Source organism: Gambusia affinis, linkage group LG19 (genome assembly GCF_019740435.1).
Source record: "Gambusia affinis linkage group LG19, SWU_Gaff_1.0, whole genome shotgun sequence".
In the NCBI taxonomy this organism is placed as follows: domain Eukaryota; kingdom Metazoa; phylum Chordata; class Actinopteri; order Cyprinodontiformes; family Poeciliidae; genus Gambusia; species Gambusia affinis.
In genome coordinates, this window is record NC_057886.1 from 23,859,578 (window position 1) to 23,877,534 (window position 17,957).

The window sequence follows — 17,957 nt, forward strand, 5'->3', positions numbered from 1 at the left end:
TATTTTATTGGAATTTTAATAAGGAAAGGAGAACAAAGTTGTCATTTATATTTTTTTTAGACATTACCATCACAATTTCATCTGACCTGTTCCATCATTATATGTATTTAGAACTTTTTATTATTATTTATAAACCTACTTTAATACAATTTCTTGCTTATTTCACTACTAAGTAAATGTTCTCATTTAAGTTTTAAATTGAACCAAGTGTGAAAATTTCATAGCACCCATTTTAATAAAAATGGCTGTTTTTGCAATCTTTGTAACCTACTTGATTATTGTAGTTTGTTTGTTCATGTTATTTACCCTTTAAAAAATTACGTTATCAATACACAAATTTACTTAGATATTTTTTTATTTAAAAAAAATATTAAATTGTTATAAATAAAAAACATCTGAAGAATTATTATTATTATTATTATTATTATTATTATTATTATTACTATATTTTATTTTTGTACATGAAAAATGTATAATTGAATTTTTTAATTCCAAAAACAAAGAAAAATGGCTTTTATTCTTTAGGTTTCAGCCGGATGTGGATGGTTCGTGCCTACGTCAGACGCATTTACCGTGACGACAATCGTCAGGACAGCTCCGTGTGTGACAGATGCCAGGCCAGGGAAACCCGCTTCATTCAACGCCGGGGAGCGAAGCGGGACGGCGGGGGCTTGTTTTCGGGATTCTCCGGCTCCGCTGAAGGGAAACCCGCTGACTGGAAAACATGTCCGGCGACAAGGCGACGGGATCCTGCAACAGGTTCCAGCCGAACATCTTTAATAAGAGCAAATGTCAGAACTGCTTCAAGTCCCGGGGAGTTCACCCGCTGAACGACAGCGACCTGGAGCAGGTAGGTTCCTGCCGCTGGTACCGGTGATGTTCCGTTACATCTGACCCGGTTCACGTAAAAAACTCAACTTCTCCCTCCCTAATATCATAAAGTTAATATTACGTGTGAACAATGTCTGTCATTTTGGGGTATTTGTGTAAATTATTAAAATTTGATAGGACTTTAGTCAATTTTGACTTATTTTGGCTTTCATGACATCTATTATTATCTCGTTATGAATAATCAGTTAAATATTATTAAAATATAAAAATATTTTACTTAAAGAGGGATATTTAGTTTTTAATATGTTGAAATAAAATTAGCTTTATTACACTTAGATAGTTTTTGTTCACTTAAAAATGTACTTTTTCTAAATCTGATCTCACCTTAAGTTGTGTTAAAAAGTATTAACTCACTTCCAGATTTCCTCTGTTAATATTTTTTTCATCACGCTCAGTTGTTTTATAACCTCAAACAAAGTGTAATATTTAAGTTATCCTGAGTAAATACAAAAATGGAGTTTTTACAATAACGTTATTTATTAAGGAACTGTCCAAGCCAACCTGGTTCTGGTTAATTAGGCCAAACTGCAGGTTTTCTCTCTTGGCACCAACAGACATGCAGCTTCTGCAGCAACTTGCAGTGAATCTTTTACATCACTGAGGAGGAATTCAAACACTTTATTTCAACATCTGTTTGCTTTAGAGCAGAAACAGCCATTTGATCCGATTGGCCAAAATCTCACTTTTACATTCATGTATTTTAATTTAAGGAAGGAAGCAAGGAAAGTAGGAAGGAAAGAAGAGCTGAAAATGGAAGGAAATGAGGAAGGAAGGACAGGAAGCAGAACAGACCACCATGATTATTAATATATAAATGTTTTTTTCTGTCCTGTAATGTTATTTTTTTAATGCTGTTAGTTCAGGTTAGTTTTTGTTAGTTGGAGTGTCTTTTGGTCAGTTTGGTTGTGTTAGTTTGGATTGTCTAGTTTAGTTTGGATTATGCTGGTTAAGTTTAAGTTAGTTTGAGTTTGTTTTCAGGTTAGCTTTGTTTTGTTAGCCTGAGTTAGTTGTTGTTGGATTAATTAAAGTTAGTTCAGGTTCGTCTGGGTTAGTTGTACAGCAGCTGTATCGTCTGTCATTTGTCCTCTGAATTTTCTCCAGAGTTTCTCGGATCGTCCATGAGACCGGTTTCTGTTTGCTGTTCTGCTTCCTGCTGTCAGACCGGTTCTGTTTACAATGTTTCACTGATCAGTCTGACTTGTAAAAATAGTTTTTTCGTCTCGATGAAATCATCCTCGCACCGTCTGGCAGCGTTGTCCCTGCAGGTCGGTGAGAGGAGCGCGCCAGGCGTTGTTCCAGGATGTTATCACCTCTGACCTCATGCCAGGTTTCTGTGCAGCCTGTAATTTCAGCGCGTTGCTCAACCTGCAGACGCTCTGCATGCCGCTGCTCTGACGCAGCCTGCTGTGCCTCCAGATATGAAATGCTGCAGAGCTCTATGAATGTTGTGTCTTTAATAAATCCGGCATAGTTTGTTTTAAAGGCAGTAATCTGTAGAAAGAATCTAAAGTGCTTCTGTTTTCTGTTTGTGAACCAGATGCTGCTAATAAATCACATCAAATAGAGATATGGAAATATAACATGGATCACTTGGAAAAACATGAACACAATAATCAATTCTGATCAATGACATCAGGATTTCCTTGAAAAGGTTTCCTGGACTATTTTGTACCAGTGTTGAACTGGTCCTCTTACTGGTCTCCTGACTGGTGACCCTGATGGGTCCCTCCTGCCCTCTCTCCCTCCAGGCGAAGCCCGTCTACGCCGGCTGGTTGTGTTTGGCTCCTGAGGGAACGGACTTTGATAATCCCACCCAGAGGTCCAGGGTAGGACGTGGTTCTGATTTCTGACGTCATAACGTTTCTCTCTCTGCTCCTAACAGAACGTTTTCTGTTACCAGAAATGGCAGCGGCGATTTTTCATCCTGTACGAACATGGCAGCCTGACGTACGCGCTGGACGAGCTGGTAGGAAGCGCAGAGACGGTTCTGATCCGGAACTGAGACGTGTTACGGAGATTAATCCTAATTATGAACATTAATCCTGTTTATTACCATTAATCCTGGTTTATTAACTTTATTCCTGGTTTATTAACTTTATTCCTGGTTTATTAACTTTATTCCTGGTTTATTAACATTAATCCTGGTTTATTAACTTTATTCCTGGTTTGTTAACATTAATCCTGGTTTATTAACTTCATTCCTGGTTTATTAACTTTATTCCTGGTTTATTAACTTTATTCCTGGTTTATTAACATTAATCCTGGTTTATTAACTTTATTCCTGGTTTATTAACTTTATTCCTGGTTTATTAACTTTAATCCTGGTTTATTAACTTTATTCCTGGTTTATTAACTTTATTCCTGGTTTATTAACTTTATTCCTGGTTTATTAACATTAATCCTGGTTTATTAACTTTATTCCTGGTTTATTAACTTTATTCCTGGTTTATTAACATTAATCCTGGTTTATTAACTTTATTCCTGGTTTATTAACTCTATTCCTGGTTTATTAACATTAATCCTGGTTTATTAACTTTATTCCTGGTTTACTAACATTAATCCTGGTTTATTAACTTTATTCCTGGTTTATTAACTTTATTCCTGGTTTATTAACTTTATTCCTGGTTTATTAACATTAATCCTGGTTTATTAACTTTATTCCTGGTTTATTAACATTAATCCTGGTTTATTAACTTTATTCCTGGTTTATTAACTTTATTCCTGGTTTATTAACATTAATCCTGGTTTATTAACTTTATTCCTGGTTTATTAACATTAATCCTGGTTTATTAACTTTATTCCTGGTTTATTAACATTAATCCTGGTTTATTAACTTCATTCCTGGTTTATTAACATTAATCCTGGTTTATTAACTTCATTCCTGGTTTATTAACATTAATCCTGGTTTATTAACTTCATTCCTGGTTTATTAACATTAATCCTGGTTTATTAACTTCATTCCTGGTTTATTAACATTAATCCTGGTTTATTAACTTCATTCCTGGTTTATTAACATTAATCCTGGTTTATTAACTTCATTCCTGGTTTATTAACATTAATCCTGGTTTATTAACTTCATTCCTGGTTTATTAACATTAATCCTGGTTTATTAACTTCATTCCTGGTTTATTAACATTAATCCTGGTTTATTAACTTCATTCCTGGTTTATTAACATTAATCCTGGTTTATTAACTTCATTCCTGGTTTATTAACATTAATCCTGGTTTATTAACTTCATTCCTGGTTTATTAACATTAATCCTGGTTTATTAACTTCATTCCTGGTTTATTAACATTAATCCTGGTTTATTAACTTCATTCCTGGTTTATTAACATTAATCCTGGTTTATTAACTTCATTCCTGGTTTATTAACATTAATCCTGGTTTATTAACTTCATTCCTGGTTTATTAACATTAATCCTGGTTTATTAACTTCATTCCTGGTTTATTAACATTAATCCTGGTTTATTAACTTTATTCCTGGTTCTGCAGAGTTCCTGGGGTTAAACTGAGTGTTTTTTACTCTCTCTCTTTCAGCCCAGCACTCTGCCACAGGGAACTGTCAACATGAACCTGTGTACCGATGTTACGGACGCCGAGCCCCGGACCGGCCAGAGGAATGCGCTGTGCATCGCCACGGCGACGCAGGAAGTCTTCATCCGCGGCGACAGCAGAGAGATCATCAGCAGGTCAGCAGGAAACTGGACGCCACTCTCAGCCAATCACATGCAGACTCACCGGCTCTCTCTCTCTCTCTATCCTCACCAGGTGGGGCGAGCAGCTCACTGCGTACCTGTCTGCTAACGAACAGCAGAATAAGAAACGCCGCATTGACTCCAATCAGGTAGCAGAACAAACCAAACGCTGACTTGCTGAACCTAAAAGCCTGCAGCTGCAGAGGAAACGCTATTTCAGAACAAACCGGAGTCTGTTGCCGTGGAAACACATGCATATTTATCCACAAATCTGAAAATGTAAAGATGTTTGTGCTCAGTGTCTGATTACGGTTTCCTTCCTTCAGAGTCACCAACTTTACAGCTGCAGAGGATTTAATGACGGTTCATTAAGAAGCAGCAGCTTCACTTTGTGTTTATTACAAATGATTAAATAAAAATCCTTATTTGATCTTCAGCGTTTTAATGAATGAAAATTCTCAATATGCTAATTAACCAGAAAGGGATATAAAGGGGTTTGGATAATTTTTAAGGTTAAAATCTAATTTTTTCAGATCTGAAATACGAAAAATATCTAGGAAAATATTTGAACTTCCAGAAGTTTTCTTTTATCCCCGTTTCTCAAACATCCGTCGGTCGGTCCGTCCGTCAGTCCGTCGGTCGGTCCGTCCGTCAGTCCGTCGGTCGGTCCGTCCGTCAGTCGGTCCGTCCGTCCGTCCGTCCGTCGGTCCGTCAGTCAGTCGGTCCGTCCGTCAGTCAGTCGGTCCGTCCGTCAGTCAGTCGGTCCGTCCGTCAGTCAGTCGGTCCGTCAGTCAGTCGGTCGGTTCGTCCGTCCGTCGGTCCGTCCGTCGGTCCGTCCGTCAGTCAGTCGGTCCGTCCGTCCGTCGGTCCGTCCGTCAGTCGGTCGGTCCGTCAGTCAGTCAGTCGGTCGGTCCGTCCGTCTTTCAGTCGGTCCGTCCGTCCGTCAGTCGGTCCGTCCGTCAGTCGGTCCGTCCGTCCGTCAGTCGGTCCGTCAGTCGGTCCATTTATTCCTTCCTTCACTCCTTCCTTGTGAAATAAAAACTAATATTTTCTGAAGTTTTAGTTTTTGTAACGCCTTTTTCTGTGTTTCCATGACAACCACCAGGACCCCAGCCCAGCCAACATGGCCGCCGCCCGTCGGAGCGGTCCTGCGTCGGCGGCCGGGCCCGCAGGCCCAGATGTGCCTCCGGTCCGGACCGTAACCAGAACCAACCCGCCTGCAGGTGGAGGTAAAGACGGGATCCAGTCCTGATCTGTCTGTTAGCCGCTCGCTAACAAGTTTGTGAAATATTTTACTGACTTTTATTATATTTCCTTTAATTATCATTTTGAGTCAGAAGTTCCCTGATGTCTCTAAATGCAGCTCAAAGAGTGAAAGTTTTATGAGAATCAGAATCAAACCAGACGAATGAAACATAATTAGATAAATCATGGTGTTCATAACCTCGCTGCTGCTGATCCTCTTCAGATTTTATGAGATTCTGCATCCTGCAGGCATCGAGTCTCTGCTTATATGAAGCAAGTTATTTTTATTTCAACAAAATGAAAATGAAAATTCACAAAGCTGAAACTCCAGATACATTTCAGAGGAATTTCTAAGTGATCAAATAAAACAGATAATACAAATAAACTTTAATATAAAATGTATCAGAAGATTCAAATGTTCTTATTTAAACAAAAATCCGACCTTTTCTCGTGACCTTTTTTTGTGACCTTTTTTCGTGACATTTCTTTGTGACGTAACCGATATAAACAAAACGGATCAGAATGTTGTGACTTTATGTTGATTTTAGCCGAGTCCGATTTCTCTTTCCGAGTTTTTATTTCCACATCCAGAGCACTTCCTCTCAGTTCCTCAGTCTTCATGTTCACGGCAGAGGTGACGTCACACTGTGTGAGAGCAGAGTCGCTGGAAAAACGGGTTTTACTTTTTAGAAACGGAGAGAAAATGATTTGGAGTCGGCCTTTATCTTCGTTGGTGATTATTATGGTTACCATGGTTACCATTTACAGCCAGTTAACGACAGTTTGTGTTTTTATTCCCTGAAGCAGAAAGGTTGGTGTAACCTGCAGATTTTAGATTTTACCCCTGAATCATAACATTCAGTGTTTTCTGCTGTTTTCCTCTCATCAGCAGCTTGATGAATCGGTTTTAGATCGATTGGTTTGTAGGTTTTAGTGACAAAAGTAACTTTACCTGTTTTTTCAGAGGATCTCGGTGTCAGTTTAATGTTTAATGTTTATCTCCATAAACAGTGGAGATGGAGAATCTGAAAACATTCTGGTTGTTGATGTTTGTTTTGGTCACAACAGTTCCTGTGAAAATCTCTTTTCTTGTTTCTTTTTCCTGGAAAACTGCAGAAATCTCCAGCAGCTCGTTTTGGTTTGACACGTTTCTGGTTCTGAAAACATGAACTGAACCAGCAGTTTGACCTTCACATGACCTCTGACACGCAGTTATCTCTCCTTATTTCTGAAAGCATAGAAATAATCAGCCCATCAAGACAAACATGATATCAAGATATATTATTACATTTTATCTAGTATTTAATAATATTCGTTTTTATTAAAAATATTAAATGGATGTTTTTATTTAAACTGTGTAAATCCACAGCCGATGCTCGCCGACAGTAAACCCGATCCGGTTCATCTAGAAGTAAATAGTCGGTAAACGATGTGACCATGTGGGCCGACCAGCAGAGACTCGTTTTAATCAGAACTCGTCGTGTTTCCTGGATTTATGAGGCTTCAAATGATTTTTAAATCAAAACACAGCGACTCATCAGCAGCGCTTTAACGTCGACCGGTTGTGGCGCTGTTGCCATGGCAACACTCCTGTTGGGTTTTTCTTCTGCATTAATCCAGAGCTGGGCGGGACGAGCGTTTTATTCTTCAGGTCAAAGGTCAAATGGAGTGTTTTCATCAATATTAAGGAATTGTGGACATAAAAACTATAAAAACTAAAAAAATTAAGTTAGTTTCCTATTTTTTATAGTGAACTGAGATATTTTCTCTATAAAATGAACCAAAGTTATTTGGGAAGATTTTGTGTTTTTGCAGTGTATGAACTAGAGGAACTGGATCTCGTGTTTCAGACCGAAAGTTTTATTTTACGATAATCTGGGTTTGGTTTCCAGGCGACAGCGTGCCGACCCAGCCGGGCCCCGCCTCCTCCCCGACCCCTGTGACCCCTGTGACCCCTGTGACCTCAGGCGGCATTGGACGCCTGGCCGCCTCGGTCAGCTCCCCGGAGTTATCAGCCGCCGGCCGTTACGACCAGAACCAGAACCAGAGCAGAAGGTTAGATATCCGACCAGTTTCCACAACCCAGTTACTGGTTTCATCCTCTAGTTACTGGTTTCATCCTCTAGTTACTGGTTTCATCCTCTAGTTACTGGTTTCATCCTCTAGTTACTGGTTTCATCCTCTAGTTACTGGTTTCATCCTCTAGTTACTGGTTTCATCCTCTAGTTACTGGTTTCATCCTCTAGTTACTGGTTTCATCCTCTAGTTACTGGTTTCATCCTTTAGTTACTGGTTTCATCCCTGTTGGACATTTAAAGAGCCTCTGCAGACAGAAGGAAGTGAAATGTGTAAACGTTTAGTTGGGATCAAAGAGCCGACCCTCCATTACGGGTCTAACTGCTGCGTTTCTATACTTAGGCCACAGATCCCCTCCCAGTCCTCCCAGTTCCCCCCAGCAGCGTGAGCTCCTCGTTCTTGTTGCCTTTTTGGGAAACCAACCCAGTAAAACTTAGATTCCCCTCCGGCCGTTAAATAAGGCCAGAGATTCCTGAGCGCTGCTGTAATTAAATCTGTTTCTCCGCCTGGACATCTTCCACTAAACACCAACAGAAAGACCCCGAGCACCAGAAACAATCTGACCTCTGTCCGCAGGTCAAAGGTCACGCTGCTTCATCTCTGTTCATTAGACAGGCAGATATCATTTCTCCTTTAATAATTGTCTTTATTGGTTGGAGGTAGACTTTGGATTTCTTTCCCAGTTTTGTTTCATTTTAAGTTATTTAATTAGTTTTTTCAGAACTAAAGTTAATCAGGGAACTTTACAAGACCAGAACCGGCCCAGTTCATTCCAGTTTAACCCAGTATGATCCGTTCCACATCAGTAGATCATAAAAGGTGAAAACATCCTCGTCTAAAGAAACAAGCAATGAATTTGACTTTGCAGCATTTTAGGAAAGAACATGGGGAAGGTGGAGAGGAACAACTGTCTTTAACAGGAAGAAACCTCCAGTAGAACCAGAACCAGAACCAGAAGCAACTGAGACCAAATGAAAATGAGAGTAAAATTTAAAACATAAATGTTCCACTGCGGGCTGCACAGTGGTGCAGTTGGTAGAGCTGCTGCCTTGCAGCAAGAAGGTCCTGGGTTCGATTCCCGGCCAGGGGTCTTTCTGCATGGAGTTTGCATGTTCTCCCTGTGCATGGTGGGTTCTCTCCGGGTTCTCCGGTTCCTCCCACAGTCCAAAAACATGACTGTCAGGTTAATTGGTCTCTAAATTCTCCCTAGGTGTGAGTGTGTGTGTGAATGGTTGTGTGTCTCTGTGTTGCCCTGCGACAGACTGGTGACCTGTCCAGGGTGACCCTGTGACCCCGCCTCTCGCCCGGAACGTAGCTGGAGAGGAACCAGCAACCCTCCTGACCCCATTGGGGACGAAGGTGAATAGAAAATGGATGGATGGATGTTCCACTGCCAGAGCAGTGGCCTAAAACAAACCAAAGAGGAACTAAACCCAAATCAACTTTATTTATCACATAAACTGTCTATCTTCATGTTTCTGTGATAATTGTGTAAATTTGTTTAATTTTTAAACAGTTGGCCTAAAACTGCCTCAGTGCTTTTCTGTATAAAATTGTCTCAGACGCGCCCCCTGGTGGCGAGTCAGCAGGGGGAACAGCTAGCACTGCTAGCATCGATCGTTTCTCAGCTGCTCCATGTGACGGCGGCCTAAAATACCTTTTACTGTTGATTCCAGCCTGGATCGCTCAGCAGAGCAGCAGCTGGAGCCCCGGAGCGGAGCGCAGAGAGGCGGAGGAGCCGACTGCGGGGCCCGGGCCGGGGCCGGGGCCAACCGGACCGCCAGGCGAGAGGTAAACTCTGAACCCATCCTGGACCTCATCAGAGGAGCTGCTGGTTAATTATCTGATGCTGATTTACAAACATTTTACTGATGGAGGGAAACTTTTACATTTTATCTAGAGAATTTTCCAGAGTTTTCCAGTTTCCTAGAGTTTTCCAGAGTTTCCTAGAGTTTTCCAGAGTTTTCCAGAGTTTCCTAGAGTTTCCTAGAGTTTTCCAGAGTTTCCTAGAGTTTCCTAGAGTTTTCCAGAGTTTCCCAGAGTTTTCCCAGTTTTCCAGAGTTTTTGGTCCTGTGTCTGGCTGTGCTCCTTGCTGTAAAGCTGCTAGCGTTAGCCACTCCTCCTCTCTGCTGCCATAGAGGCGAGTTGCTGGTTCTGCTGGTTGCTGTGTATATTGAACGTCTCGTGTTTCTGTAAATGTTGCCGGACCGGTCTGCCGGATGGGAAGCCTTTACTTTCTCCTGATGACCTGGAGATGCATGACAGCACGGATGCTGCAGATGGTTAGTTTATTTAGTGTCTGGATGAGAGAAAGGGAAACAAACAAGACGAGTTTGTTTAGCGTCAGGCTTGTTCATTCCTGCTCTGATTGGCTGAAGGCCTTTCATCATTAAAACAAGCAATAAAACTTCCTATCAAGACTGGAAACGTTTTGTTGTTTTAACCTGATGAAAACGTTTTTCACACTGAGGATGTCTGTGACTCTGTAATGAGTAATCTAATGCATTATTATTTCCAATACAGTAATCAGATTAAAGTTAATTGTATTGCTTGTGTTGCTTTCCTGTGTTGCTGCTGGTTTTACACAGAAAACCTTGGAGGGATGAGAGAAATTCAGATTTTCTATCTGGATTTCATCTTTATTTAGAGTTTTGTTGCTGAAGGTGAAGAAAACAGGAGACAGAAAAACCAGAGAGATTTTTGAACCTTTCTGGAGGTGAAAGCCCCCTGGTGGTGAATCCAGGCACGACCAATTGATCCCAGATTGGTCATCAGCTGATCGATGATGCAGAGATCACAATTTGTTAAATAAAATAACACAAACATTAAAAATATTAACTTTCAAACAAATTTCTACCTGTATTTACATTTCTTATGTGAACTAATTTAAATTAATATTCATTATAAACCTGTGTTGGAAATGATTGTTCATAAAATGAGGAACATTAGGGACCACCATCCTTCAGTCAGAGGCTTCTTTAACTTTGCTGTAATACAGACCTCTACAGGAGATCCTTCCTGCCCACAGCCATCATCATCGACAATAACTCTGAATAATCTTGAATTAATTGGAATTACAACATTTAATTTCTCTTTGGAATCAGTAAAGTATTCTTGAATTGAACTCTTGTAATAAATAAACTTATAATATTTGAATAGAGTCTTAATAATAATAATAATAATAATAATAATAATAATAATAATAATAATAATAATAATAATAATGTTAGTAGTTTTCCAAACTATCTAATTTAAAAATATCTCATTAAATTTGGAGAAACACCGAGAGCTGACTAGAGAAAACGGACTTCAGTGTAAAACCAGAGAAAAAGTTGAAGTTAACTTCAAACATGGCTGCTGAATGCAACTAATAAAGTAACTTATAATCCAGTTTAGTGAGAACGTCCCAGTTCCTGACTGGTTCTTGTTTTTGGTGTCGTGGTTCCAGCGGGTCCAGACGTTCTGCTGTGGTCCGACCGGGCAGCAGCCTGATTCACGCCTTGTAAAGCAGGTGACGTGAGTTTGGGTTGAGCGGCGCGTGGAGGCATGCGATGTGTCAGCAGGAACCAGTCAGCGCCGCTCTGCTGTTTCTGAACTGAGCGGGCTGTCTGGACAGAAACGGGTTTCAGTTTCGCCTCTCGGAGCTGCTGGTTCTGAATCAGAGAGCCGTTGGGTTCGGGCCGCTCGTCTCAGACATGAGTAACAGAAACTCCTCCAGTAAATGTCTCCATGTTTCATTAAAAAGATGCAAAATAAATGTACATTTTCTACCAGAAGGATAATTATACACAGAAAACACTTTAGGTGGGGAAATTACTAAATTATTGCTGCAACATAATTTATCATGAAATCAATATAAATGAAGCATTTTTGAAATTTATTTTTCACTTCATCATACAAACTTTAAACTAGTAATCCATGAATTTGGGAAGTTTTAGGGTCCATTCCAACCAGAACCCAACTCCAGTCCATTTTAACCCAAACTGTCTTGAAAGTCCAGTTCAGTTTGTGAGATGTGAACGCTAACCGACCTCTGACCTCTGGTTCTCCAAAACCGGGTCTGGGTTCGTTTGAAGTGAACACCAAGCGGACCGGAGACCGCTCCAAAAGATAGAAAGGGACTACAGCGCAGGGCATTCTGGGTAAATCCAACCAAAGCTAACATGCTAGCCTAGCGCTAGCAGCAGAAATGTCTCCTGGTCTTCAGCCAAAGACTAAAGAGAAATCCTCCAACACTAAAATCTGACGCCTCCATCTTGTTTCCATCTGGTGAAGAAGGAAGTTGCTCTCAGTGTCTTCAGAGGTTTTTGTGTGGTTTCCTTCAGTGGTTGTTGGTGCAGCGCCCCCACAGGCCAGGAGGGGAACAGGTTGCTCAGGGGGTTTGTTCCTCCTCCTCCTTTCTCTCTCCGTCTTCCCTGAACTGAACTCGGCTTTCTGTCTGCGGTGGTTTGAAAGGTGGATAGTTTTCAGCATAAATGCCAGAAGAAAAGACAAAGGCGGCTCTGTGCCGATTAAACTGGCCGTTTTTCTGCCGTTGTATAAATGGAGAGATTCTTTTGAGGCTGCAGGAAACAAAAACTCAACCCTTTTTCATGAGTGCTGTGTAATCCTGAAACAGAGCCGGTGTGAAACGTGATCAGAGCAATCCTCCAAGAAACTGTTTCTGGGTCGATTGATTATTTTTCCTGAAGGCTTTTCATGAATCACAGATTATCTGTGTGATTCACTGGAGACGTGATCTGCAGTTTATAGAGTCACACACTGCCGCCATCTTGACATCATCAATGATGTTTTGATAACTTTTATTATTATTATTATTATTGTTATTATCATCATCATCATCATCATCATCATCATCATTATTATTATTATTATAATTTTTATTATTATTATTATTTTTATTATTATTATTATTACTGCATCATATTTAGTCCATCGATTTAAATGAATTGTTTTTTTTTTCTTTTTTATATACTAAAGTTCTGGCTGGAACCTTTGTATCATGTTTCTGGTACGACCTTAAATCTGACGCACACGCTATGCTACATCCGCTAACAGTGATGGAGGATGAAGCCGCTCCTCTCTGGTCCACTGGGGGTTAATTTCTGCTTCTTAACGATCCGACTGGACGCTGTAAAACACTACTGTTGTGTTCATGTTGAGCTAAAAGCCGTTAGCCTATCAGTGAAGTTGAAATAGCATCTCAATGCTAACAAGTAGCCGCTAATGCTAATGTTAGCGTCCAGAGTCCAGATTTCTAAAGAAGCTCCATGAATGATCAGGACTTCCTGAAACTCGTTGCTCCAATCTGATGGTTGAAGGTCAGAATAATGACAGATAAAAACATCTTTGTTTTCAGCTCGTTTCTTTTAAACATCATGTGTGTTTTAAACAAACACATCAACTCATACTTTTATTTTTTCAACGTTTTCCAGAGTTTTCAAAACCCTACTTTGTCACTATTTTTCTAAGTTATGATGTAAAACACTTGTAAATGTGCTTCACACATAAACTTGATTGATTAAAGTACAAATAATTTCAATGAATCAATTCCAGATTCTGAAGTTTCTATAAATCTCTTGGGAAGGCGTAACTGAAACAAACTGATTTCTTTCTGTTCTGTCTCTCTGGGAATAATCTGCTTCCTCCATTTCTTTTGTTTTTTTACTAAAACGACCCGCCTCCTGTAAAAATGCTCTTTGTCTCCTTTACATTCAGTTTTCGAAGGGAAACTGTGATTTCTGTCTGCTGAATCTTTTTTCCTCTTCGTGTAGAAACTGCGGTCGACGGGAGACGGGAGCCTGCTCAGCGTTCCCACGCCTCAGAGGAGAACCCGGTCTCTGGACCGCCGGACAGCGGGCGGCGCCGTGGCGGCCATGACGGTCAGCTGAGCCCATAAAACCTGTTTGTGTCTCTGAGGGAGAAACGTTAGCTCTGATTGAAGCGGCTGGTCTGGATGAATTCATCATTCTAACCTCCAGAAAGTCAAACTTTAATCGTCACGTCTTCATTTCCTCCTTCCTCTGCAGCCAAGGTCATTCCTACCAGTTCCCTTCTCTGTCATCTCCCCTTCATCACAATTTATTTAAAATGTCTTATATCCTTTTAATGTGTCTTAAAAACTAACTTTTCTTTTCTGTTTGGTTAGTTGCTCATTTGTTTTGCCTCTTTATGGTTTTATTCTTGTTTTTGTTGATAAATCAAGTCAAAGTTTATTTATATACCACAACCATAAATGATCAATAATATAAGTGATAATTTCCCAACTTTGTTTTTGTTTTTAGCTGTTGAAGGAATGGAAAAAAAAATGTTTAAACTTTTCAAAACAACCAGAAACTCTGAGTAGTTTTTGTTGGTCGTTCTTCAGTTTTCATGATAGATCACCTTTAATATCAGTTTGTAATTTTTACAGCCAGATCTGCTGAACTTTAAGAAAGGCTGGATGATGAAGCTGGATGAAGATGACGAGGTAAAAAAATGTTCAGATTGATGCTGATGTGAAAGTTTCTCCATCATGGAGCTTCCTGCTCCTCTGTGCTGCCCCCTAGTGGAAGAAGTATTGGTTTGTTCTGTCGACGGCCAGCTTGAGGTTCTACAGGGACGCATCAGCTGAGGAGGTTCGTTGATCAGAGCAGAAAGCTGCAGCAGTTCATGACATGTCGGGTTAAAACTCTGCTCTGGTTCCAGGCTTCAGACCCGGAAGGAGAAATCGACTTGTCGACGTGCTACAGCGTGTCTGAATATCTGGTCCAGAGAAACTACGGCTTCCAGATCCACGTAAGACTCTGAGGTTCTGCAGCCGGACCTGCTGCTGCTGCAGGCAGAAACCGTTTCCTCTGGATGTTTCAGACCCAGACGGCCGTCTTCACGCTGTCCGCCATGACGGCAGGAATACGAAGGAACTGGATCCAAGCGCTGATGAAGAACGTCCATCGGGCCGACGCGCCCGACGTGGCCAGGTGAGCTCTGGAGCTTGACCCTGTGGCCGTCTCTGATGGTTACAGATCCAGAGAGAAAAATCCAGTTTCATCAGACAAACGAAACAAAAAGTTCTCCGTAACGCAGAGGAATCGACTGGAGCTTCTGTACAGAAATCAGCCACAGACTGAAAATGAGCAGAAAGGAATTTTTTTTTTTTTTTTTTTTCCAACATGTCAACACAACTTTAATTTGTTAACAAAACTCAAACCGACAAAAACAATAGGTTTACTACCTTGGTCAAACATGTTAAAAATAAACTGCAACAAATCTTCTTTCAAATGTTCAGAAAGTGCATTTATATAAATATTAAAACATGATGTTGCTCAGAGCACAAAGGGTAGGATTAGACTGAAAGATCTGCTCTTATGGATCAGACACATTGTCATCAATACCTAATCTAGAATGTTTTTCAATTTCAGACATTAATATCGGATCAGTGAATCTCTCATAACATTATACACAAATCTTACAGTGAAACCAGGAATATCTAGGCTGTTTATTCAAATATTTGCTTCAAAAGTAAGTGAAACAAAATGAAACACATTAATTAATTAGCATTTATTTTTTCTGAAAAGAAAGGAAATTTTAAGACAATCCTGGAAATCCGTCTCTGATCTTCTGCTCCTCCAGGTTTGGACTCTGATTCTGGAGCCGGAGGTCCAGTCCTCTCATCCACATTTTCTTCCTTTTGTCCAGTTTGTTAATAATATTTCTCTCACTCTGTGTGGATGTTCAGAGCAAAACCCTTTGAGTGGATAAGATCAGTTACACATGAAAACAATGAAGGAAATGGGTCCAGAACCAGAAGCTCTGGTTCTGGTTCTGCTTGTTTTGGGGAACCCGACATGCTCAACGATCCGTCTGGACGCAGCACGTCTCTGCTGATGTTTCAGTCTTTGTTGGTTTTGGGTGTTCAGTTCGGTTCTCCTCTGTGTTCCCAGCTTACCTGGCCGCCGCCTCACCTGCAGCCCAGCTGAGGTCAGACCGGACGTGACGCAGGACTCCGCCTCGGGCCACGCCCCCATCCCGCCTGGCCCCACGTCCGGCAGCGAGTCGGACCAGTCTGGGGTCGGAGCTGAAGCCCGGCTGTACGGCGGTTGCCTCGGCAACCGAGATGCGTCCTGCCTGGAGCTGGGCGACCTGGAGAGGCGCAGGCGGCGGGAGGAGAGGAGGCGACACTACGAGAGCCTGCTGGGCTTCTCTCTGGGGCGGGGCGGGCCGCAGTGCGGCGAGGGCGGCGCCACGCGACCTCTGAGCCCCCAGTCCCAGCTGAAGATGGAGGAGCAGATGGCAGAGTGCTGGAGGCGGGTGGAGAGGACGGCGCTGAGACCAGAGAGGACGGTGGCTCTGCCCACCAAGTCCAGAGACGCTCTGGAGACGGAGACGCTGCTGCAGGGCTGCCGGACGCTGGTGAGGGACGCGAAGCGGCGCTGCAGGCGTCTTATAAGACTTGAAATAAAACAAAACTAACAAATAAGTTTTCAGGCAGAAGCAGGAGCTGTTTTTAAGTTAATAATTTTTTAACATTGATAAAAAGTGTTAAATCTGCTGGCTGATTATTTCATTTATTTGTTCCATGTTGTGGGAAATGTGGAGCTAGCTTGTTTTCATTAACATTAAGGAATTATTTAATATAAAAAAGGTTCCCACGTCTTGCTGATAAATTGCTTTTAAGTCAGTTTCATCTTATTTCAGGACCACCTGCTGAGATTCTGCCAGTTTTCCTCTGGATTAGAAACAAACTGCTGTTTGACTCTTCCTTCCTTTCTCCTGCTGTTGAAGGTCGATGACCTGAAGGCCCAGCTGGCCGATTCGGAGCGTCGCAGACTCCAGCTGGAAGATCGGCTCCGAGCCGCCGGATCCTGTCCGGAGCAGGTCTGTGAACGCGGCGCCTTGCTAACGTTGACCCAAAACCTGCTGCTGTCTTTTCAACTCAGAGTAAAAATATTATTTAATCCACCATTGAAGCTAAAAGTTATAAAGCTACGATATTTTAACTGTTGGAGGATTTTGTAAAAAACCACAAGTCATTTCTCCAGCTGGCGCTAAAGCTATGCTAGCATGTTTGTTTTGATTTATCCAGATAAAAAAAAGTTATTTTAAAAAAAGAATTCATAATGAAAGTTGTTCTTTACATGAAAAGCTGTTATTTTTTATTGCTTTACATTTTTGGACATTAAGTTTTTACGAGCTGATCTTTGCTAAGAGAATAGAAGAATAATTTAATAAATGTGGAAAAGTTAAACTGAAGTGAATAATTTATATCCAGATTGGATCAAAGTTTTACATTTTCTGCAGATTAATGTAAAAATATGAAATAAATGCAGCAATGCTGATGTCAAGTTTTTCCTTTCGCATGATTTTCTCCAGCTGGACCTTCTGGTTCCGTCCGACCCGGTTTTCCACCCTGCAGATGGGAGCTTGACTCAGCTGAATGACTCTGGGCGGCTGTGCAGCGACTCCTCGCCAGCTGCCCGTCTGTCCGGCATCTGGCTGCGTCTCCCAGACGGAGATTCAGCAGAAACAGAAACGGACCGTTTGGTTTTAGCTGCAGCTGCAGCAGCCGGCCAGCAGGGGGCGCTTCAGGCGTCTGACGGGAGAGACCCGGACGGCCACGCTGCAGTGCAGAGTCTGACCCAGGAGGTGGCGCTGCTCAGCAGCCAGAACCGAGCTCTGGACCAGCGCAACCAGGAGATGCTGAACCAGCTGACCGAGGCGGACCGGGAGATCGACCGGCTGAAAGCCGAGCTGGGCCGCTGCCGCAACGAGCCGCTCCGCCGGAACCAGGAGCTGCTGGCGACCTCTCTGGAGGTTCTGCTGCGGCTCAAACACTCAGCAGAACCAAACGGACCAGAACTGCAGCTGGAGCGGTCGGAGCGGACCTGCAGGAAACCAGAGCAGAGAAACACGGAGCTGAAGCAAACAACAGCTGAAGACGTCACTGAGGAGAAACCGGACCAGAACCAGAACCAGGCCGTTTCTGCTGAAGAAAACATCCAGGAAGTGACAGCAGGAGCGGTGATGAGGCTGCCGGCGTTGGCGCAGCTGCTGGAGGCCATCGACAGTTT

The 17,957-nt window shown here is 41.8% G+C and overlaps 1 protein-coding gene across 2 annotated transcripts in view; it reads left to right on the forward strand.

Moving 5' to 3' along the window:
- Positions 1-586: 586 nt before the first annotated feature.
- The window catches only part of LOC122822031 (myosin phosphatase Rho-interacting protein-like), a 21,701-nt gene continuing 4,330 nt past the window's right edge, over positions 587-17,957 (forward strand). The window contains exons 1-16 of one of the 2 annotated variants that reach the window (XR_006369095.1): positions 587-850; positions 2,640-2,717; positions 2,792-2,857; positions 4,430-4,581; positions 4,661-4,736; positions 5,693-5,816; positions 7,725-7,887; positions 9,585-9,699; positions 13,683-13,790; positions 14,321-14,377; positions 14,457-14,525; positions 14,596-14,685; positions 14,758-14,867; positions 15,831-16,299; positions 16,672-16,764; positions 17,260-17,957. The exon at positions 17,260-17,957 is cut by the window's right edge and continues 664 nt beyond it. Coding sequence is in view for 1 of the 2 variants with exons in the window: in XM_044100376.1 (XP_043956311.1) it covers positions 725-850; positions 2,640-2,717; positions 2,792-2,857; positions 4,430-4,581; positions 4,661-4,736; positions 5,693-5,816; positions 7,725-7,887; positions 9,585-9,699; positions 13,683-13,790; positions 14,321-14,377; positions 14,457-14,525; positions 14,596-14,685; positions 14,758-14,867; positions 15,831-16,299; positions 16,672-16,764; positions 17,260-17,957 (2,594 nt within the window). In the remaining variant the exon portion in view is untranslated. The remainder of the gene's footprint in view (positions 851-2,639; positions 2,718-2,791; positions 2,858-4,429; positions 4,582-4,660; positions 4,737-5,692; positions 5,817-7,724; positions 7,888-9,584; positions 9,700-13,682; positions 13,791-14,320; positions 14,378-14,456; positions 14,526-14,595; positions 14,686-14,757; positions 14,868-15,830; positions 16,300-16,671; positions 16,765-17,259) is intronic. The other variant, XM_044100376.1, reaches the window with a different exon arrangement.